This window comes from Lobosporangium transversale, assembly GCF_002105155.1.
Source record: "Lobosporangium transversale strain NRRL 3116 chromosome Unknown BCR41scaffold_89, whole genome shotgun sequence".
In the NCBI taxonomy this organism is placed as follows: domain Eukaryota; kingdom Fungi; phylum Mortierellomycota; class Mortierellomycetes; order Mortierellales; family Mortierellaceae; genus Lobosporangium; species Lobosporangium transversale.
In genome coordinates this window covers 51,936-73,199 of record NW_019029067.1, presented here as the reverse complement: position 1 = coordinate 73,199, position 21,264 = coordinate 51,936, and the positions used below count along the sequence as shown (strand labels likewise).

The 21,264-nt window shown below is 39.6% G+C and overlaps 8 protein-coding genes across 8 annotated transcripts; 2 read left to right on the top strand and 6 right to left on the bottom strand.

Moving 5' to 3' along the window:
• Nucleotides 1–1,428: 1,428 nt before the first annotated feature.
• BCR41DRAFT_426967 (histone H3) lies at nucleotides 1,429–2,393 on the bottom strand. Its single transcript, XM_022030805.1, has 3 exons — nucleotides 2,151–2,393; nucleotides 1,875–2,014; nucleotides 1,429–1,712 (listed from the first exon to the last, which is right to left on the bottom strand). The coding sequence occupies exons 1-3, from the start codon at nucleotides 2,340–2,342 to the stop codon at nucleotides 1,628–1,630; spliced, it is 417 nt and encodes a 138-aa protein (XP_021875264.1). The 5' UTR covers nucleotides 2,343–2,393; the 3' UTR covers nucleotides 1,429–1,627.
• A 107-nt stretch (nucleotides 2,394–2,500) lies between these two features.
• BCR41DRAFT_343540 (hypothetical protein) lies at nucleotides 2,501–4,882 on the top strand (the record flags this gene model as incomplete). Its single annotated transcript, XM_022022335.1, has 5 exons — nucleotides 2,501–2,588; nucleotides 3,267–3,404; nucleotides 3,626–3,994; nucleotides 4,103–4,743; nucleotides 4,838–4,882. Exons 1-5 carry the CDS (start codon nucleotides 2,573–2,575, stop codon nucleotides 4,880–4,882), a joined length of 1,209 nt encoding a protein of 402 aa, XP_021875263.1. The 5' UTR covers nucleotides 2,501–2,572.
• A 272-nt stretch (nucleotides 4,883–5,154) lies between these two features.
• On the bottom strand, nucleotides 5,155–7,484 carry BCR41DRAFT_365396 (hypothetical protein). The gene is made up of 7 exons (XM_022026156.1): nucleotides 7,252–7,484; nucleotides 7,082–7,116; nucleotides 6,831–6,953; nucleotides 6,687–6,699; nucleotides 6,520–6,571; nucleotides 5,483–5,818; nucleotides 5,155–5,347 (listed from the first exon to the last, which is right to left on the bottom strand). Exons 1-7 carry the CDS (start codon nucleotides 7,352–7,354, stop codon nucleotides 5,317–5,319), a joined length of 693 nt encoding a protein of 230 aa, XP_021875262.1. The 5' UTR covers nucleotides 7,355–7,484; the 3' UTR covers nucleotides 5,155–5,316.
• Nucleotides 7,485–7,625: 141 nt separating this feature from the next.
• BCR41DRAFT_365394 (actin-related protein ARPC3) lies at nucleotides 7,626–9,003 on the top strand. Its single transcript, XM_022026155.1, has 5 exons — nucleotides 7,626–7,696; nucleotides 7,837–7,955; nucleotides 8,183–8,390; nucleotides 8,541–8,711; nucleotides 8,837–9,003. Exons 1-5 carry the CDS (start codon nucleotides 7,694–7,696, stop codon nucleotides 8,843–8,845), a joined length of 510 nt encoding a protein of 169 aa, XP_021875261.1. The 5' UTR covers nucleotides 7,626–7,693; the 3' UTR covers nucleotides 8,846–9,003.
• A 1,668-nt stretch (nucleotides 9,004–10,671) lies between these two features.
• Nucleotides 10,672–12,630, bottom strand: BCR41DRAFT_375976 (hypothetical protein; the record flags this gene model as incomplete). The annotated part of the gene is made up of 3 exons (XM_022026999.1): nucleotides 10,672–11,312; nucleotides 11,441–12,445; nucleotides 12,582–12,630. The coding sequence occupies 3 exons, from the start codon at nucleotides 12,628–12,630 to the stop codon at nucleotides 10,672–10,674; spliced, it is 1,695 nt and encodes a 564-aa protein (XP_021875260.1).
• An 897-nt stretch (nucleotides 12,631–13,527) lies between these two features.
• Nucleotides 13,528–15,753, bottom strand: BCR41DRAFT_426962 (hypothetical protein). The gene is made up of 3 exons (XM_022030804.1): nucleotides 14,971–15,753; nucleotides 14,461–14,746; nucleotides 13,528–14,188 (listed from the first exon to the last, which is right to left on the bottom strand). Exons 1-3 carry the CDS (start codon nucleotides 15,639–15,641, stop codon nucleotides 13,586–13,588), a joined length of 1,560 nt encoding a protein of 519 aa, XP_021875259.1. The 5' UTR covers nucleotides 15,642–15,753; the 3' UTR covers nucleotides 13,528–13,585.
• Nucleotides 15,754–15,982: 229 nt separating this feature from the next.
• BCR41DRAFT_379421 (pyridoxal phosphate-dependent transferase) lies at nucleotides 15,983–17,746 on the bottom strand (the record flags this gene model as incomplete). Its single annotated transcript, XM_022027216.1, has 6 exons — nucleotides 15,983–16,402; nucleotides 16,501–16,883; nucleotides 16,989–17,205; nucleotides 17,302–17,433; nucleotides 17,554–17,591; nucleotides 17,680–17,746. The coding sequence occupies 6 exons, from the start codon at nucleotides 17,744–17,746 to the stop codon at nucleotides 15,983–15,985; spliced, it is 1,257 nt and encodes a 418-aa protein (XP_021875258.1).
• A 715-nt stretch (nucleotides 17,747–18,461) lies between these two features.
• Nucleotides 18,462–20,560, bottom strand: BCR41DRAFT_365389 (hypothetical protein). The gene is made up of 3 exons (XM_022026154.1): nucleotides 19,874–20,560; nucleotides 19,039–19,128; nucleotides 18,462–18,950 (listed from the first exon to the last, which is right to left on the bottom strand). The coding sequence occupies exons 1-3, from the start codon at nucleotides 20,456–20,458 to the stop codon at nucleotides 18,501–18,503; spliced, it is 1,125 nt and encodes a 374-aa protein (XP_021875257.1). The 5' UTR covers nucleotides 20,459–20,560; the 3' UTR covers nucleotides 18,462–18,500.
• Between the last annotated feature and the right edge of the window lie 704 nt (nucleotides 20,561–21,264).

The following is a 21,264-nucleotide window of genomic DNA, read 5'->3' as shown; positions in this document are numbered from 1 at the left end:
AGGCTTTGTTCACACACACACACACAATTATGAATATATATATATATATATATATATATATATAATTATAGCTATGCTCACTTCCTTTAATATATGATATTAGCCATTATTTTACAGCAACACGGTAGGAAAGCTGGGTTCTAGGGGACATTAATGTAGAACAAGTGATTGAGGCTATATTTTCATCCTATGCAGGCTGTAAAGTCAAAGGAACTACATCAGTCTTCTTTATTGCCCTTCATATTTTCAGAGTCAGATTGTATGATGACAGCGGCTACGCCTTTCTAGGAAGGAATAACAGATATACAAACATGCCATATAACTCATCAGAGTAATACCGCCATTCATTAAAACACATAGTAAACCTCTGATTATATGACTGACGTGTATTACTTTTCAAATAGTGCCAATGTGGCCCACATCTCCGTAAGACATATACCTTCTGCAAGATGGTCAACTCCACCGGCCGGATATCATAGGACAGACTCATGAACATAAAAAAGTATTTTATGGAGATTTGAAAGAATTATAAATCCACCGACGGTAATCGTCACTGATTTACTCCGCCTTATGATATTTTCAAAAGATCCACCTGAAAACTGTTATCAAAATTAATGGATCTCAGCTTGAACCAGGAATCCAATCTTTTTTTTTTTTTTTTTTTTTTTTTTTACTATAGTCTTTAGTTGGTATCGCTAAGAGCTTTCTTAAGAATAAAAGCGAAGAGCCACTAAAAGAAGTCTCGTTTCCTTTCAGCACTTTATTTAGATTAATGTTATAAAAGCTGCGGTTAGAAGGGATCTAGATGAGAAGAAGGCATGAATAAATATTGTAGTTTACCAACTAATGTATATAATAGCTCTCGGAAAATAATGAAAAATTCAAGTGAGAATTAGATATAGGTATTTATTAGTTTGTCTACGTGCTATATTAAAACTGCTACATGGACTGCAGTATTAAGTCTAAGGTGTCATTATATTATATATAATTCATTATCACAAGAGTGTTTCCAGTGTTACTTTGTTTACCTCAAATTTTGTTGCGATTTCATCTTCTCAGGCTCTCCCACTAGGAATGGTATTAGTACAAGGTTATTACATGTCAAAAAAAATAAAAATAAAAATAAAAATAAAAATAAAAATAAAAATAAAATAAAAAAAAGACATTACCACCAATTTGTGTACGATAAGACAGCTGCCAGACCTGTCGAGCCTACTCTCTCAGCGGCGGCGTCCTTACTGAACAAAACAAACATGGTGAATTTTGTCCGACCTGCACAAAAAGTCCGCTTGATCAGCCTTTACAAACACTATCCATGGTTGGAAGGAACCAAACCAGCAAGCTTTGACAAAAAGAATGTAGTTTGGGTTGATTGTATGTTGAATATTAATTTTATTTTCTTTTTGTTTCCAAATACAAATACAAATGGTATGATTAAGTAAAGAAGGTAATGTTGGTCCAATCCATATTGATTCCAGGGTTGGGATAATATCTACAAGAGACATTGACAGATGAAGATAAATAGAGCCATAGGGTAAAAAAGATTGTGGCTTCGCATCTTCCCCTTTTCTTTCTTTCTTTCTTTCTTTCTTTCTTTCTTTTTTTTCTGTTTTGACTAGTTCATTAACTAGATAGTACCTCGGATTCTTCTTGCTAATTGTATATCCCTTTGCATCACGGTGACGCGTTTTGCGTGTATGGCACATAAGTTACTGAAATATGGTCGATCAAAGATAAAATACGCACATTAGATGTTAGAAAAGTGGTTTTTTTTTATGTATTGTTCGCTTTATGAGGATCGGGGATTTTTTTTTTAAAAAAAAAAAAAAAAAAAAAAAAAAAAAAATCGTATTTTTTTGATAAAAAGCACTTACGCATCCTCAAATAGATGGACTAGAAATGCTTCAGTGGCTTCTTGTAATGCCAATATTGCTGCAGATTTCCATTTGAGCCCAACAGGGTCAGTACCCGCAGGTCTGTGTAATGAAACAATATCATTTGCAATCTCTCGCACCTATTTGGCAAACAATAATAAAAAAAAAATCAAAAAATAGCAATTATCATAAGAAACATGTGAGATAGCAATGATAGTATTTTAATAAATAGCTGGAAAGCAGTTTCGACGGTTTGCCTATAATATAACAACATACCACTCGTGCAAATGGTAGTTTTCGAAGTAAAAGACTCGTGCTTGCCTGATATTGACGAATCTCCTTAAGCGCCTTCACGCCTGGCTTATAACGATTAGCCTTTTTCGGCGCAATAGGGTCTCCTGGCTGTGCCCTGGGTGCTGAACTACTGGGCCTTTGAGCAGGGAAGTTGCTGTTACTTGCTCGAGGCATAGCGTTGTTGAAATATGATGAAAGGTGAAAAAGTAACAAAAAGTAAAGTTGTGTTCTGTATTTTGTAGTTGCAATGGTTTTATCACATGACTGCTCTCCCCTTAATCCACGTGTTTCCCCAATCATTCTCCAATCCATACTTTTTTTTTTTTTTTTTTTTTGAATGTTTCCCTCGTTGTGATTCATATCCTTCTCGATCATCCTCTCCCTCACCCCCTAACATATACGCCATGGATTCTTCATCAGGTAGAGAGATTAATTTGAATTTTTACTCTCATTTAGACTCAATACAGCAGCTACAAAATATCTCTCTCTCTCTCTCTCCCTCTCTCTTCGACATGCTTTGGATAATGCGCCTCTTAAAATATGAATGCACCAGTTGTTTCAGACAAAATCATGGCAAAGCATTTAAATGCAAGAAAATGAAAATGAAAAAGAAAAAGAAAAAGAAAAAGAAAAAAAAAAAAAAAAGTCAACAAAAATGTCGTCTTCTGCGTCATGGACAGTTTATTATATTTCCAGTGATAGCACTCTGTGACAGAGCAGTCTCAGTTAAAAGAGTAGCAAGTTGGACAGCTTGAAGGAGAGGGACCCAATTTGGGGTTGGTCTCTTCGGCGAGATAAGAAAAGGAGGCTAGGATAGTATGGGATAGCTGCAGCTTACCGTCTTTGGACCACACCATTCCATTTGATATATTTTGGATACCGATGGTAGTGCTCAGTCATGTGCCAAACGTCTTTGAGGGATAACTGTCTGTTGTTGTTATTCTTTTTGGGCAATAAGCTCACGCAATACGACTGCGGGAACTACGACCACACTTCATCCCCATCCTTGACAAAAGGCACGCAAAAAAAAAAAAAAAAAAAAAAAAAAGGAACAACAAGCTAATCATTTCATCTTATTCCTTTTTGCATATCAAATAGCCAACGTTGATATCAAGAAGAAGCAGCAGGAGGCTCCTACTCCTCAGAACACTCCCATCTTCTCTGCTCCTATCAACTCGTCCGTTCGTCCCTCTGTCCCTACCGTTGAGGAAGATTTGGAGACTATCAAGACCCCTGGTATGGCATGATATTCTTTTTCGAGATGAAAGGATCTCTATTGCTTTTTTTTTTTTTTTTTTTTTTTTGGTGGCGACTACTTCGTCTCCAATATCCATTATCCCCAACAAAAAAAATAAAAAATTATGACAACACAACACATAGAAATTTATATTTCTGTCGATAGAGCAATCCGATTAACATTACCTTATTTCTCTTTATTATTGCTATTGTAATTTTAGGTACCTCTCTCTTGGCTAACAACCCTCAACTCATGTCCATGCTGCAAGGTCGTCTTGGCAACTTGGTCGGCGCTCCTTCCGGCTATTACCAGAGCTTGCCCGTCGAGGTTCGTCGCCGTGTTAAAGGTTTAAAGTCGCTTCAAAATAAGCACTCTGCCTTGGAAGCCGAGTTCCAGAACGAGATTCTTGCTTTGGAGAAGAAGTACCTTGCTCTCTATACTCCCTTGTACGAGAAGCGTGCTGATTACATCAGCGGCAAGTCCGAACCCACTGACGCTGAAGTTGCTGAGGGCGTCAGTGACGGGGAGAATGAGGATGACCAAGATGAGGACGAAGAGGATGAGGACAAGGATACTCAGAAGGTTGAAGGTAAATTTTTTTTAGAAAGAAAAAAAATAGTCAATCAAAAGGATTGAAATGGCTTAATTAGAGTCACTGATGTCTTTTATTTTTATTTTTATTTTTTGTGTAATGAAGGCATTCCCGAGTTCTGGCTCACAGTCTTGAAGTCGAACCCTCAATTTGCTGATATCATCACTGAGAAAGATGAGGAGGCTTTGAAGCACTTGGTTGACATTCGCATGGCTTACTTTGAGAAACCTGGTTTCCGCCTTGACTTTGAGTTCTCACCCAACGATTTCTTCACCAATACCATTCTGTCAAAGACTTATTATTACCAGGACGAGCCTGGTTACGGCGGAGATTTTGTCTATGATCATGCTGAGGGCACCCAAATTGAATGGAAGGAGGGCAAGGACCTTTCAGTTACTGTCGAGACTAAGAAACAACGCCACAAGGGTACCAACAAGACTCGCGTAGTTAAGAAGACTGTCCCTGCTGAGACTTTCTTCTCGTTCTTCAGCCCTCCAGTTGCCCCTGGAGACCAGAGTGACGAAGAAGCTGACGACGATGAGGATCTGGATGAGAAGCTTGAGGCCGATTATGGTTTGGGCGAGGAGTTGAAGGACTCGATCATTCCCCGAGCTGTTGATTGGTTCACTGGAAAAGCCCTTCAGTATCAGGATGGCGACCAATACGATGATGATTTTGATTATGATGATGAGGATGAAGAAGAGGATGATGATGAGGACGACGACGAGGACGATGATGACGAGGGTGTAAGTATATCCTATGAATATCTTGTGCACATAATCTTTTGAAATAGGATCTCTTTTTACTAAAAACATTTATTTCCTTTTATGTCATCAATAGGTCCCCACCAAGGATGAGAAAGCCCCTGAATGCAAGCAACAATAGATTCATTCTCGTGTCGCAGCTATAAGCTGATCCCACCTTCCATTGCATCCTTTCTTTCTCTACATCAACTCTGAACTCTGAACATAAAAAAAAAAAAAAAAAAAAAAAACCAAGTGAACAAAAAAAAAAAAAATCATAATAGCAATTTTCATTTTTCAATTCATCATTACTTTTCCTCGTTTCTATTCTTTTCATACACCAAGCATTCTTCTCCTGACCTCCTATTTTGTCCATTCCTTTTTTTGAAAATAAATTGGATCGATTCATTTATATATATTTCCAGTTTTTATTAATGCATGCAGCGAATTTGATCCCATTGCAATACAGAAGAAAAAAAACATCAACAAAGAAGAGAAGTTACTAGCACTCTCATACAAAAAACAATCTCTGTCTTTGTATGTATTATTACCCTTTCTTTATCCTCCTGTCAGTATTTAACGACCATCAGGAGTGATGGAACGAGCACTATTTAGTTGAAAGATTACGTATAGATATCAATCAGACAAAATTGATTAATTAAAGATATGGCGCGAGATTAGTGACGGCGTGAAAGAAAGAGAAAGTAAAAAAAAAGAAATGGGAAAATGATTTTTCACTTACCGATCCTTTGCAGTGGGACTAGCAGAACGCATACGACGATCGCCGTTAGGGCTTTGAGAGCGACCACGGGCGGCAGGAGATGGATCTCTGTCTTTCTGTTGGTCGTAATCACGGCGGGACGAACGTTCGGGTGAACGGTCGCGGTCCTCTCGGCGGGAATCCTCTCTGTACTCACGACGGGAGTCTCGGCGATCATCACGACGATCATCACGACGGTCATCACGGCGATCATCGCGACGATCATCACGGTAATCACGGCGGCGAGGCGAGCGCGAGCGCGAGCGATCTCTGTAATCGCGACGAGGGGAACGTGAGCGACGACGAGGCGAGCGAGATCTAGGATATTAATTAGCAGATTAAGAATAAGGTAACAAACAGGACGTCAGTAAAGACGTCTACACGTGCAAAGCTGTAAACAACAGTTGTGTCTTCAGTGGAGTGAATGTGCCTGTCGGGGATTATAAATTTGAAAAGTGACAATGTTGATATAAAAGGTGATTTTAGATCACCATAAATAAAAAAAAATAAAAAAAAGCATTTAGTCGACTTGCGATGCTTTTGCTGTTCACACATACAAAACAAACACGACGGTCGATGGAGCTGCACAACTCGGGAGAGTAGCAGAAAAAAAAACGGATACGGCTTTGAAGCACAAAAGCGAATTAATGAGATAATGATGGTGATAATAGATAAAAAAAAGGGGGGAGAGGGAGGGAATAGGGAGGGGAGGGCACGCTTCGAGGACCGAATGACTCGACGAGACTCTTCATAGCCGGCATTTCAGCAATCCGCTTTTAGATTGGTCTTCGGTTGTTCCATAGTGGTTTAATTTCTCCGCTCTCTCTTGGCCTTTTTCCTTTTCCTTTTCTTTTTTTTCTTTTATCCCTTTTGCATCCTTTTTTAATTTTGCACCTTTTCTTTTTCAGGTTGTGCAAATAGTATCCGGCAGGCACAACGGCACTCCTGTAAAGACATCGCCATAGTGCGGTAAACTGAAGGACATGGAGCGGATTGAAGACACGGACGGATGACAATACCTTCTGCGATCACTGTAGCGACCGCCACCACGACAATCACGAGCCCAATGTCCTATTAGGAAAAATATGTTATTTAAGGGGACGTCAATTTCAATCAAACAATAATGGCGGTCATACAAGGCTTCCAGAGATGTGGTTCAATTTTCAATCTTTTTTTTTTTTTTTACCCTCCTTGCCGCACTAGGATCAAGTCAATATAACACACAATTGGATAGATATTAGTAAACAAAACAGATGGGTCAAATACGTAATCTATAACAAGCTTTAATGGTTGTTTTGAATGAACAAAAAAATCTTTCTTTTTTTTTTACCTTGAAGCACTCATTGTCACCAGCACGACGGCCGTTATTCTTGGCAAACTCGACCACGATGGGGTTACCATTTACAACGTGTCCATTAAGCTTGTGGACAGCCTCATCCGCATCACGAGGATCCTGTGCATGAAATAAAAATTGTCAACTTCTTTGATTTGTTTACGGTTGTGTATCATTATCAATGCAGCACAAATTTATCAAATCTATTGTCATAATGTCCATCTCAAAACCGTTTCTTATTTACTAACCTCGTACTCTACAAAGCCATAACCAGAGTTGGTACCTGTAAAAGATAAGGACGTAATCACCGTGAGTGCGGAGTCTTCAAAGAGCGGTCGATTTGCAAACCCGTCACAATCACAAAATAGAAGCTTTTTTTTTTATTATTATTATTATTATTATTATTTTTAAACTGCACCTCTTTTGATATCAAGACGAGTGACCCTGCCATATTTGGCAAAAAGGTCCTCCAAATCTCTCGAGCGGGTGTCATGGGTGAGACGACCAAGGAAGAGAGCCATGATTTTGAGCAGAAGAAATGAAAGATTAAAAGAAGGAACAAGAAGAACAAAAAGAAAGGAAGGAAGGATGAAGAGGGAAGGGAGAGAATGAGAGGTGATGGAAGAAGAGAAAAGAGAAAAAGAGAAGTTGACACAAATCAAATAACAATAATAATATAAACAGACATGAAGACAATTCGCACAAACGGTTCAAATAATAGTCTTGTCATGTGATCTGTGACGTGTTGTCTACCTGGAATGGCCAGCTCTGATAACCGTTCATACATGCACATGGACACCACCATCATACCATCTGCTCGTTAATAATCCATCACTCACTCCTCTTTTACAACCCCAGCTATGGTACGCCATTGATGCTTTCCCATCGACTTGGTATCATTTCTTTTATCATAGATGACCTTTCTGAAGCTAGTTTATCTTATCTTAATATGCTGACATCTTTTTATTCCATCAAAAATACTTACTTTAAACGCGATGGTTAGTCTAATACCCTCCGACCATACCTCAATGCTGTCCGTCAGACACTGACGGCGTCCATGTGTCTAGAGAACTTCTCCTCCCAGATTGCAGAACGTCACAACAAGCCTGAGGTCGAGGTCGGGTAAGCAGCAATAACAACATGAATATAACCAGGAATAAAGATATTAAAAGGAGGGTACTCCTTTACTCCAGAGAATTGTACAGCAATTGATACAGTATCAATGGGCAATACTAGAAATATGTTGAGAAATCAAAAAGAGAGGCTGCCTTTTATGAGGTTTGCGCGTTATTTTATATTGTTGACATTTGCTGACATGAGTTCTAAAAAAAAAACTGTATGGTCACTAGTGCTTCAAAGGAGGTTCTTCTTAATCCCCTTGTCATCAGCAGAAATGATAAAGAACGGGTTTTAATCGAGTCATCCGTCAACTCCATGCGCGTCAGCATTGCCATCAAACAAGCAGATGAGATTGAGCGTATTTTGGCTCACAAGTTCACGCGTTTCTTGACCCAGCGTGCAGAGAGCTTCGTTATTCTCCGTAGGAAGCCAATAGAGGTAAAGCGACAAATTACTCCTGAAAAAAAAAAGACAAGGATACATGTGCTTACTTCTTTGTACGGGGCGCTTTTTTGTTCTTGAGACGTATGCAGGTTTATTTTTTGATCCTATTAATTTGTGAAAAAATCCATATTCCATTGTTTCTAGGGATACGACATTTCCTTCCTGATCACCAACTCACATACGGAGCAAATGTACAAGCACAAGCTGGTCGACTTTATCATCCAGTTTATGGAGGAGGTTGATAAGGAAATCAGTGAGATGAAGTTAAGCCTCAATGCTCGTGCGCGTATTGTTTCGGAATCATACCTCTCACAGGTAAAAATAAAAATAAAAATAATGTCCTATTATATAATTTTATTACTATTGTTTTCTTCTCCTTTCTCGCTGGACTGACTGATCATTTCTTTACTTACTTCGCTCACGCTCTTGTGGTACTGTAGTTCAATTAAACCAGATATACGATTATTCAACTTTTAAAACATCAACCTAAAATAAAACAAGGGACAAAAGATACACAACCACGGTTATATATCAAATACTAGCTTCACTTTCACTTTTGTTGCCAGGACTTTACTCCTACACTTTGATTACTGAAGAATTCCTGGAGGGCTACATATACAGCAGCTGCAGTTGAATAAGTGCACGCTTTGGTTTCAGATAATGACTTCCATCACTTTTCAACAAAGCATTATCTACGTAGTCTCAAAACTCTGTCTATTTAGCGTCTAAGTTGAGTGATAGTTCTTTATCTCGACATTTTACGTTTGAATCCGTAAGTCAAGTTAAAAATCTATTTCCCGGGGACTTCCTCTTTACACGCTTTGGCTCCTTACGGGCAGGTACAACATCCGAATCATAGCCGTTCGCTTGATTCGCTTTTAATAGCACTCTAAATGACACTTCCTTCTATGTGCCTTCTTAGCAGGCTCTGTAGAACCCTCTTCACTACTTCTTCTTAAGAACTTTGGCTTGCATTTCTTGCTCTGTAGCACAGATGCGTTCTCATTTTCGTGCGCTTTGGGAGTTCTAAAAGGGAGGGCGGCAGCCTTGTGCTTTGGTTATAGAGCAGAATGCAGTGCCTTTTCTAGATATATCCTTTTAGTTGTTCATATTATAGACTGCGACAATCGTGGTATAAATAAGGTTAAGCAATGTAAACAACATGTGTAGCTTGTTTGTGTCACTTTTGGGCATACAGACGTACTGGTACCAGAAGGGAAATAGAGAGTATAAAAACATCCAAAGGCTAGTAATCTACGTCTCCACTCTCACTCAGAACCCCCAAAGCGCACGAAAATGAGAACGCATCTGTGCTACAGAGCAAGAAATGCAAGCCAAAGTTCTTAAGAAGAAGTAATGAAGAGGGTTCTACAGAGCCTGCTAAGAAGGCACATAGAAGGAAGTGTCATTTAGAGTGCTATTAAAAGCGAATCAAGCGAACGGCTAGGATTCGGATGTTGTACCTGCCCGTAAGGAGCCAAAGCGTGTAAAGAGGAAGTCCCCTCATACATTCAGTACATCTGTCAGCGCTGGAGTCTCTGTACCTCTAGTACCCGGCTCTGGATCCCGGATAAGACCTCGAAGCGCCGCTCTTAGCAGGGAGACTGGCAAGAAGAGCTATGATCAATGTCGTTGTCGTCGGGCTGGACATACCATCTATAAAAGCCAATAACACAGTAAAAGGATAGCCAACATGAAGAGAAAGATGAAAGCAAAGAGAATAAACCGTTAAAGTTTTTCATTCATGTGGACATGATGCTACTCTATTAATCCTGGGCATCCTGTTCGGAAAACCTTTAGTTACAATAGAAAAATATGTACTAATATATGTGTGTGGCGTACTCAATAGCCCAACTTACTTTTTTTGTTTTACAATCGTTACAAATCATCGACAAATAACTGTAAAAGATATCAATAATAAGAATGGTAAAGGCATATTATCGAAAGTTAAAGCAGTCCATAAAAACATGTCTACTTGTCTATGTTACTGTTATTATTATTATTATTATTATTATTATTATTATTATTATTATTATTATTATTATTATTATTATTATTATTACTCCTATTACGATTATTAATTATATTCAAAGAAAATATTAAGAGACGCGTTATAACCGTTATGCTTATTAATCCGTAATATTATTATTATTATTGTACACAGATAGAGTATATAGGAGGATAAGAGGCGCGAAGAGAAGTAAAGCAACGGCGATGACGGATGGTAACTGTGTGGAAATGAGAGGGTAGCATGTAAAAAAAGCCATAGTCCGTCTCAACGACGCTTCAATTTCGTCAGACTAGATCCCACTACAGCCACTACAATGACCGCGACCAGGATCTTGTTGGCCTTTCCTGAAAAGCTTGCTTTGATATTTTCTTTGATCCCATCCCAAAACAGCTTGAACGTACTACTACTATCACTGGTGGATATCCTTAATTTTCCGAGAGCTGTAGTAGATCCTGATGATGTTTTAGTCATGGTGTTGTCAGACTTTTCATCACTGAAATCACTCAATCCCATTCCAACACGCTGGCGCAACCGTGTATGAGAAGCATATGCATCTTTCTTGTTGATGTTATTATTGATGGCTTTATCTGGTGCAGCAATAAGGGTGAGCATGTTATCGTCAGCGACCTTTTGTTGTCCACTTTCGAGGGCGAGATTGACATCGACTGGGTCCATATCCATGGGATTTGCTGGAGTACAGTCATCAAGTGTCTGTGCAAGGGTGCCTTCATTGACGTTGTGATCATCATCTTCTATAGTCTGTGATGCTGCAGCTCTCCAAATCGTATTAGCCTCTTGCTGAGATTCCGCGGCCTTGGCAAGTACTTTAGACTCTTGATAGGGTTTGATTGACGGGATGATTTTGTTGATTGCACGAAGGCCATCAGGCATAGCACTTGTTGAAACTATGGTCGAGAGACGAAAGGAAGAAAAATAAAATTTAAGATGTGCTGCGGCTTGATAATAATACTTATAGTAATAATACTTATAGTAATAATAATAATAATAATAATAACAAATAGCATTGACTTACCCATCTGAATCACCTTCTCAGGAATCCAACCCTTCAGGTCTGCATCCAGGATCTGCACCAGCTTGCAACGAGCTCCATTAGCCTCGGGTGTGATAATATGGCCCGCCACGGTCGTTTCCATTCTCACGATTTTTTCCTTAACTCTCTCTGGCATACTGGAATGATTGATACTCGCATTTACCATGAACAACCCTTCCTTTTTTGACCCGGATCTAGCTCCAGATCCCAAGTCTCGAACAGTACCCAATACCACAGTATCTCGAGAAGCTGTGGGCCAGACAGCCTTTGTTCTCACATATTGAATGGTGGTCCCTGCAGGCTCAGAAACTTCCTCCAAGACCCGGGCCTCCACACACATAGGATCCCATTCCGATCGGCGTTCTAAATCACAGAGCATATCGAATGCCACCGCGGGCGGACTGTCTAAATAAGCAACTATTTTATAACACATAGGTCGGCTCTTGTACTGAAACACTTGAATCCAACTGCTGCTGTTAGTTGGATCATTCGGGTTCTTGACAGAAGGATCCTCGTATACTTTTCCCCAAATGTCTGTTTGGTCAATATAGTCCATAAACTTTTTTTCCATTGCTGCCAATTGCTCCGCATAAGGTCCAGCGAGCTGTTGTTTTGGGGTTGGGGCAATTAGCTCTGAACTAGACATTTCTGTAGCAGTTGCTTCATGATGTTGATCAGTTGATTTTATGATGGATGTGGTTGAGGTTAATTTTAGGTCAATAGGTGGGTTGATTGTAGTAGTGGTGGTAGTAGGCGTTGTTGTCGTTGTGGGCACTAATGGGTTGGCAAGACTAGTTTTAATGGGCTGTAAGCCTTCGACTGATTGGATATGAATAGACTTTCCGCTACTGTTCAGGTATGGGAACACGTTGGATGGGAAGCATCTTTCAGTAAAGTCTGGTAGACCAAAGATTTTCCTGAACGCGATGACAAAGATGAGTTCAAAGAAAAGATAATGAATCTGATCAAGGCCACCATGTAGGAATACTGAATCGACAAGTAAGAAAGGAAGAAAAGAAAAAAAGAAAAAAAAACACACGTCAAATGGCTTTGATCTTTAACATTGTCGATGATCATCAATAAACGTAAACTCCGCAGTCGAAACGGGCTGAGTAATCCTTACATTGGTTGACAAAGTAGAGAAGAGTGTAAGGTGTCACCAAAACAAGCATCGCCAGCGGCGATTGAGTCGTATTCACCATTTTCTTTTGCTTTTCAAACAAAGCGCAATGTCCTCCCTTTGCTCACTAGCAGATGACTTTTGGCCTATGAAAAAAGTAAATAACAAAATGAGAAGAGTCAGAATTAATGGCGCAGTTCCAAAAGAATGGGTAACAGAAAGAGAAGAGGGAGATAGAAAGGATGGATGGAAAATGGGAAAGAAGAAACAGAATCCAGACTCATTGGGGACAGAATGAATCGTCATTGTTCCTTTTATTACAAGACTGGGTATGGCATCGCATGATAAAAGTAGATCATACATAATACACACATACACATCTAGGGTGCAGAGAGAAGGAATAAGGGGAAGAAAGAGAGAAACAAGACCAACATAGACATCATGGGGGAGACTTTTAAGTGAGAAAGTGATGTACCTAAATAGGAATTACGATATGAACAGGCAAATAGATTAGGGTTAATGTTGAAAAAAAGGGCGAAGCAGTTGTGAACAGGAGCAGGATAGAAAGAGAGAATGAGGGATGAGTGAAGCGATTAGAGGGATGGATGCAGAATGTCAAAGAGAATGAATGAACAAGAAGAAAAAGCGAGCAAGTGAACAAGTGTAGGAAGTAAAAAAAAAAAAAAAAAGCCTGAGAGCAATGGTCTCCACAAACACAATCAACTTTAACTTGCATCGCATCACAGACAATAAAATCACACCACTTTTTTCGTGCATGGAACTGACTGATAAAAGATTTAAAGTTTATCTTGCAACGAACACATCCATTTGTCTATTCTACTCATGGAAAAAGGGCCTCAGAGCAATTGCATCCTTACAAAAGTATGCAACTTTTTTTTTTTTTTATTTTTTTTTTTATTTTTTTTTTTTATAATTATTATTATTGTATCAAAACGTTTCCGCTATTTTACCCTCTTTTCTTTTTTTCTTTTTTTTTCTTCCTTCTTTTAAATGCCTGTCACCGTGGTCCCCATTCTGATAGTTTGCATCACTTTAGCCATCCCTGCTTTAAAGTATTCGGATGCCTTCACACGGTTCCTTGACAACGTACCCAAAAACACCACAAGCCCTACAATCACCATCAGTTGGTTGGTACCCATCTGATTTGACGCCTTCTTGACCATTTCAACATAATGCTGCATCAACGCCATCAGCTTGGCTTGCATAGTCAACACAGAAACAGCTGCACTACCACCATTAGTCTTTACCCCTTGTTTGGGCGAAGTCACTAATTTGGTCTTGACTATAGGAGATGGCGATGCACCGCCCGAAACAGACTTTTTAACGCCATTTGCCTCAGCATTTGATACAGGCAACAAATCTGGAGTAGAATCAATCGAATTAGCTGCCGTTGCCGCTAAAGACCCCATGGTCGAGGTTGAAGATAGAGTTGGCGATGAAAATGAAGTCGATGCAGCCGATGGCGATGCTGAAGTCGACAAAGACTTTGCTTCCAGTGCTCCAGAACTCTGCTGCTGTGGTTGCTTCGCGATTGCTTTTTTAGGCCTCAATGATTTCTGGTGGAGCCTGTCCAAAATCTTGCCATAAGTCTATCAAATACAATATGTATAATAGTAATAATAATTAGAGATCAATGCACAATAAAAAAAAAAAAAAAAAAAAAAGGACAGAGACGCACTAAAAAAAAAAAAAAAAAAAACTATATTCCCCGCATTACGGAGTTAAATTGATGTCAACTCACGACAAATGCATCATCCCTTCTAATTTTTTTTTTCTCTGTTCTCACTTTGGCCTTCCGGTTTCATCATCTTTTCCCTCTTTGTATGATTGAATTGTTATTTTTTTATGACTATGATCTTACCTTCTTAGTAGAATCTGAGAGAACGCTATTGAACTGCAAAAAGTTAGTCGCACAATCCCACTCGCCTAACTTGGCTAATACATGGATCAAGTATAACTCCACAAGTCGTTCGTAATTGGTCATCAATGGGTCCTTCTGGCCAGAAGCGGCAATCTCCTCATGTGTCAAGGAAACTCCAGCAGCTGTCTCTAAATGAATTAACATGTCATCTGGAATCGTTGCAAGATATGCTTCCACAATTTGTCTTGCCAATGCATACAGCTTTTGGTTGATACATAACAATGTGCTAATAAAGATAATAAAATAATAATAAGGAAAAAAAAAAAAAAAAAAAAAAAAAAGATTAAAATTAAACAAGGCCATAGAGAAGACTTTTAGCTTTCTGACCCCGGAAATGAAAAATGATAATTCACAATGCGAGTGATAAAGTGATACAGAAAACAATACATCATCCCAAAAGGAACACAAAACGACCAAAAGCAGTGTCAAAGGAAGTAATCGTTTGCTTACAATGATACCATGATCTGACCATCAACATCCCCCTCCAATCCTCCATAGTCATCCACCAAACGTCTCCATAAATCCTTGACCAATTTTTCGGGACTATCCTTGATTGATCCTGAGATTCTTTTCCTAGATGAGGATAACAAAGTACTGCTGGCATAGCTGTTGCTATAGTTGTTTCCTGCTGTTGCTGCTGCCGCTGCTGCCTGAGCTGATGCACGATCCGATAACACCGCTCCAAAGATCGTGGCATGAAGAATCCATAATTTTTGTTTCAACACAAAGAACGAACGCCGGGTTGACAGGTCCGGAGAGTGATCAAGGCCATAATCTTGGTTAGTCCGGGCAAGCAGCTCCAATGCTTCTAAACTAGTTGTATATGCAGCTGCCAGTTGACGAAGAAGGAAAGTGGAGGTAGCTTTATGATAAAGGCCCAAAATTTGAGCTAGTGGATGATGCTGACTATCCTCATTGTGGGCCGAGGCTGATAAGGTAGGAGTGGAAGTGTCTGTGACAGTCTTGGAATCAAGAGAGGAGGAAGAGGAAGAGGTGGAAGTTAGTGATGCAGTGCTGTCACTGAGGTCTGTGGCGATTGACTGGTCAGCAACGGCAGGCAAAGACATGGATGGATTTGACTTTGGTGACAGTGGAGGAGTGAGGAAAGAAGTATCAGTCATTTACAATGGACAAAAAAAAAAGAAAAAGAAAAAAGGAAGAGTATACTAGAAAAGAGTAGAAAGACAAAGGATGAATAATGAATGAATTGATTAATTCAAACTAAGGAAGGAATGGAATGATAACAATGACAAGAAGCTTATGGCTTTGTAGGGAATTCTTTTGGAGCAACTGTGGGGGAGCCGAGCGGACAGGAGAAAAGACACGGAAGACCGACTGGAGGAAAGTGAACAAAACTGTACGGGGCGGGGAAAAAAAAAAATATGGTGTACACAGCGAGACACATGAAAATAAACCTCAATGCACGTGGCAGTCTCGTGATTACTTTATTGTGTTACTATCGCTACTCTTGATGTTCACGCAACAAGGTTGCAAGTCGCTCTAAAGCCGGACCCATGTCTTCTTCCGCCACATCCGAAAATGACGTTCGCACATATGGACTGGACCCATCTCTCTCTGGATGACTTAAGAAATCCACCCCGGGGATTATCAATACCTTCTTCTCCTTCGCCTTGTTCATAGCCAGATCTGTAGAGTCCTTAATACCCTTTAGTTTCAGCCAAACAAATATTCCCGCGTTTGGTTCCGTAAACTCTGCTAAACCTTCAAGGTGCTTGCGTGCATACTTGCAAAACACTTGGCTGCGTTTATGATAGAATGCAGCCACGTGACGTGTATGCTCATAAAATCCTTGATGACCCCAGTTTTTTAACAGCGTGTATGCAACAGCTTGCGCTACACCTGATGACATTAGATTGGACGACTAGATTTTTTTTTTTTTTAGTGAAAGAAAGAAATTGTGAACAAGTGGGATGGTGTTGATGATTGTCCCATGTAATTATTGAATTATTTTTTTTTTACCTGAGTAATCATGTTAATGGTTTCGATCAGTTCCGAAGGTCCAGTTGCCCATCCAATACGCAATCCAGCTGATAGAACCTTGGACATACTATCGAATCGCAAGACTCGTCCATCCACATCCATGGACAGATATGAAGGGACCAATTTCTCATCGTACTGTAAATAATAATATGGATCATCCTCAAAGATCAACAGACCATGGTCTCGAGCAATCTGATAAATTTCTTTTTTACGTTCTAATGTTTGGCTCACACCAGAGGGATTGCTTCCATGGGGCACTGTATACAATGCCTTGGGCTTTCTTCCGTTTTTGTCAGAAGACCAGTTTTCCAACTGTTTTCGTAACTTTGAAGGAACGATCCCATATGAATCCAATTCAACGTCTAAGTAATAATAATATAGATTCCATTGCGAACTCGCATTAGAATGCATTACAAAAAAAAAAAAAAAAAAAAAAGGGTAATTTTTCCTCTTCTATCTCATATTACCGATAGTATTGCAAGGCTGATGCCGCAGGAAAGTGCAAACAGGGTCATACCCAGGCGATTCGAGGAGAATGCTGTCGCCATCGTTGATCAACATATAAAGAGCCTTTGTGATCAGATCTAGCGACCCTGTCCCAATAGTTATTGAGAATTCTCGTGGAGGCGCATGATGTTTATGCTGGAACTCCTTGAGCCAGGCTGTCAATTGAGGGATACCTTCCTTATAAGATTTAGGAACGAAAATAATAAAAACTAATTAGACATTTTGAATTGATTATTATTATTATTATTATTATTGTTATTCATGTTTACTTACAGTTAGACTATAGTTCAAAGAGCTCTGCAAGGTATCCGGATCAATGCTGAGTTTCTCTCCGGTCTTGAGTAAAAGGTCAATGCCTTCATATGGAATCATTTTAGGATTGAGAGAACCTGATCCAAGTGAGATCTATTAGATTCAGAGAATAACAACATCAGATAATATTAAACAAAAAGGAATGCTACTTTTTTTTAGTCTATCCATGGCTTAAAAATGAGCAAATCATAAAATAAATCAGCCATTGCATACCATGCCTGGGATTTCTTTAAGAGGCACTAGACGCCCGACTATTTAAAAAAAAAATTGAGTAACAGAGAGTGAGAGTTCCGTTTAATAATCACAACCGAAAAAAAAAAAAAAAAAAAAAAAACATACTGGCGCTTGGCTTCCTCGACTTTGAAGATTCGCTAAGGTAATCCTGATAATTGACTTGGGTCGCCATGTTTGCTTTGCTTTGTTTTCTTTTAACTTTACTGGTACTGTTAGATAGAGAGTAAGAGGAGTAGGAGAAGATGTGGGGGAAAAAAAAGAAGTTCAACATTTTATATAGTGTTCGAAAATGTAATGGTCCCCTCTGACTCGAGAGAAAAGGGTCTTTACTGCCCCTCGCTGTCCTTACTGCTACTTCGTTACGACAGCAAGATATAGATCTAGCACAGTTATAGCTTTATTTTTTAGGATGTTTTGTGCCATGTATATACAGTACCAGGACAAAATGTATCTGGAGTATTCTATTTCAATGCAATGGAGCTAGAAAAAGCTTAGTAGGACTTTATTTACTGCCTGGTTGGCTCCACAGCCAATGAAAAAAAAAAAAGATATACAATTCTTTATTGTACATCAGACTAATTAGTGTATCGTACTGATGTACTTACTGAACATACGAATATGAAGTTTTTTTCAGTAAGTACTTACTGAAATTTACTGAAACGGTAAAAAAAAAGTAAGTACTTACCGATTTTAACTGGAAATTTACTGAAAAAACTTCATGTTCGTTTGTTCAGTACATCAGTACGATACACTAACATCAGTCGCGTTTGAAAATGCGTTTAGGTGTATTTGGGTGTCTGTCTTTTATGAAAAGTGTGCACTCAAAAAATATCTATAAGATATTTTATTTTATTAAGTAATTAATTAGATAAAAGAAAGTAAGAGTTCTCCTCGCCCTTTTTTCATTGCCACATGACATTGTGCACTCAGTCTAGCACATAAAGAGGTGTAGCAGGTTCTTGACTTGGCACAAGGTGAGTAGGAAAGGGGCATTTACCGATAAACTTTTCTGGGCCTAGATCCTCTACTTTATATCCATTAGGATAGACAGGTTCATATTTGTTATGCGCTGGCACATACTTGCCCTCGCTGTTAGCCCTCACCCCTGTGCGAACATGAGGCAGCCGACGAGGAAGCATGAAGTATCGGACGAACAGGGCCCTAGCCTTGAGCGTCGCTCGGATCAATGTGGTCACGCCCAAAGGTGGTGGGGCCACCTTGAACGCCGCACGCAGTCGTGGTGTCAGTAATGCAGAGACAGCATGGCGGCCAAACGGATGCATGAATTTTGGTGCGAGGCTCAGCAGTAAATCCGTGGTTACTCCTGCGATCTTGGCATTCGTCGGTGCATAAACAGAGTTTTGCCGTTCATATTCCTAAAACGTAGTATTTATTTGTTCGTTAAATTCTGTTGATATCTCAAGGTATGGTGTTCTAGTAAATCCAAAAGCATGCCTAACTTACATCACACCAAGCCTTAAAATCTTCCTTGGTTTCGGGAATGTTTTTAATGCCCATTCTCTTTCCATGGTGTGCCCAAATAGCAAAGATGGCCTAAATAAGGATGGCGGAAATCCACTGGGTTAGTACTCTAATAACTTGTCAATGTTGCCAGCCTAATTTAAACCATACGTCTCTATCTGTATGCCCAAAAAAACAAAAGCGCTAGAGTGATCGCTCATTCAGAAATATCTCCATATATCACCTTCAGAGGCCTCAATGATCAAATCTTTCGACAAACTGGAGCCTTTACTCTTCCACGCCCACAATGTATCACTGGAGTATTATACCCCAGCGACATTTTTATAAGTGAACGAGAAAATGGTTTGATCCTCTGGTCGAATTGTTCATACTGTTCATATGAAAAACAATTCAATACCCAAGGGGATTGAAGGCCTTTTGTTCATGCAAGGCATTGTACATATCCATTTTTCCTATAAGCTCGAGGATCGATTCTTTTGGGGTCCTAAAGTGATGTTAACAAGATAAGAGTGCGCCACCAAGAACTTTAACCTCTCAAACACTCGTTTTCCTGCCAGACGTCTCAACGTCAAGTGGAGGAGAACGAAGAACCTTTCAGCGGTACGTTTGAAGACATTCACAAACCCAGATATTTATAAATAAATAAATATAAAAAAAAACGCTTCTTTCTAAAACCAATTGTGCCGTGAAGCAATGTACAGTGTACAGGACGGGAGAAATTACTTTGCCCCCTTCCGTTCTACTTAAAGTTTATACACATTACCAAATGGGGCTAGGACGTTGAGAGTGTGTAACCTTAATATTCTGCTGTACTTACATTCTTTTCTAGCTCCGTCAGGGGTCTCCATTCAAATTGGGCAATGAATGATGGTGGCTCCTCTATGAAAAGTCCGAGTGTATAAAGGAAATCCTCCTGCTTGATATTGTATCGTCCATGTAAAAAGTTCAGCTTTGTCATGGAGATTTCATATCGCTTCTCATCATTCAATATCTCATTCGGATCCTCCTTGCCCTCCAACATGCACCTCCGAAGATTACGAGCGTACGGCTCTGTCAATTCCAGAAGCATGAGGGATGTGTCATCAGCTCGCTTGAGAACGTTGTTTTCGAACTGCTTAGTGGCAGCCAAGATCTTGGAGATCGTGGGGATTGCATAGGTCTTGTAGAGTGCAAACTCCAGAGAAACGATATTCATGTAAGGGAAATCAAACTCATCTACGATTGCGGCGACCTCCTTGGCGACCTCAAAGTTACGGAGAGGAATGGTTGGGTCTGGATATTTTTTTAGGGCAGCATTGATACGCTTATATCGGAAATAACGCACAACAGCCATGTAAGAAAGAACGAGTGCTGCATATTTGGCGCCTGGAGAAGATGTGACCACATTGAGAAGTATATCCATTATGAAAAGAAGAATAAGAAAGATGAGGAAGATAAGGAAGATGAGGGAGATGAGGAAGATGAGATGAGAAAGATGAGAACGATGAGGAAGAGAATGAGAAAGGCGAAAAGGTTGGAAAGGTAAAGGCACTTATTACTCCGAAAAACTTAGTTGTCAATGGGTTCACACCAATGTCCTGCAAAAATCTATAGTCGCTTTGCTGCCCCTTTTTTCGGCATATAGTCACGTGGAAGAAAACACGCGTTCGTTGATATCGCACCTCTTTACATGGAGTTTCCAAGTAAAAAAAAAAAAGTAGATACCATCACTCGCGCTCCAACTTTAGGACGATCTAAGGCGCTGGATTGACGGCATATCAAGAGCATCGTATGTCATGCCAAAGAGGAAACGAGGATCGCTCTTAAGAATATTACCAATCCATTGCATATCGCACAGTGCGCTTATTTCAAAAAAAAATAAAGTCTCACACATGTGTGCCGCTACATACCTTTCCTATAAACTTCCAATATAGATACATTATCCAAGTTGCCCACATGTCTTCGGCATGCTTTTGATAAAAATTTCAATAAATACTCCATGGCTGTGGTGTGTGGGCCCACACCTGACCTTCATTTACTCATCTATCTGTTTACTTTTCTGCCAAAAGCTATTCAAGTAAGAAAACCGTTGCTCGGGTACTACATTCGCTAGGCATTTCCAGTTGGGCTGCAGTTCATAAACTGTCCTTAAATGGACAGCGTATAAAGAGTCAATTAAGGCTCATAAATATATATATATAAGGGACGGTCCAAGGAAGACTGGGATCG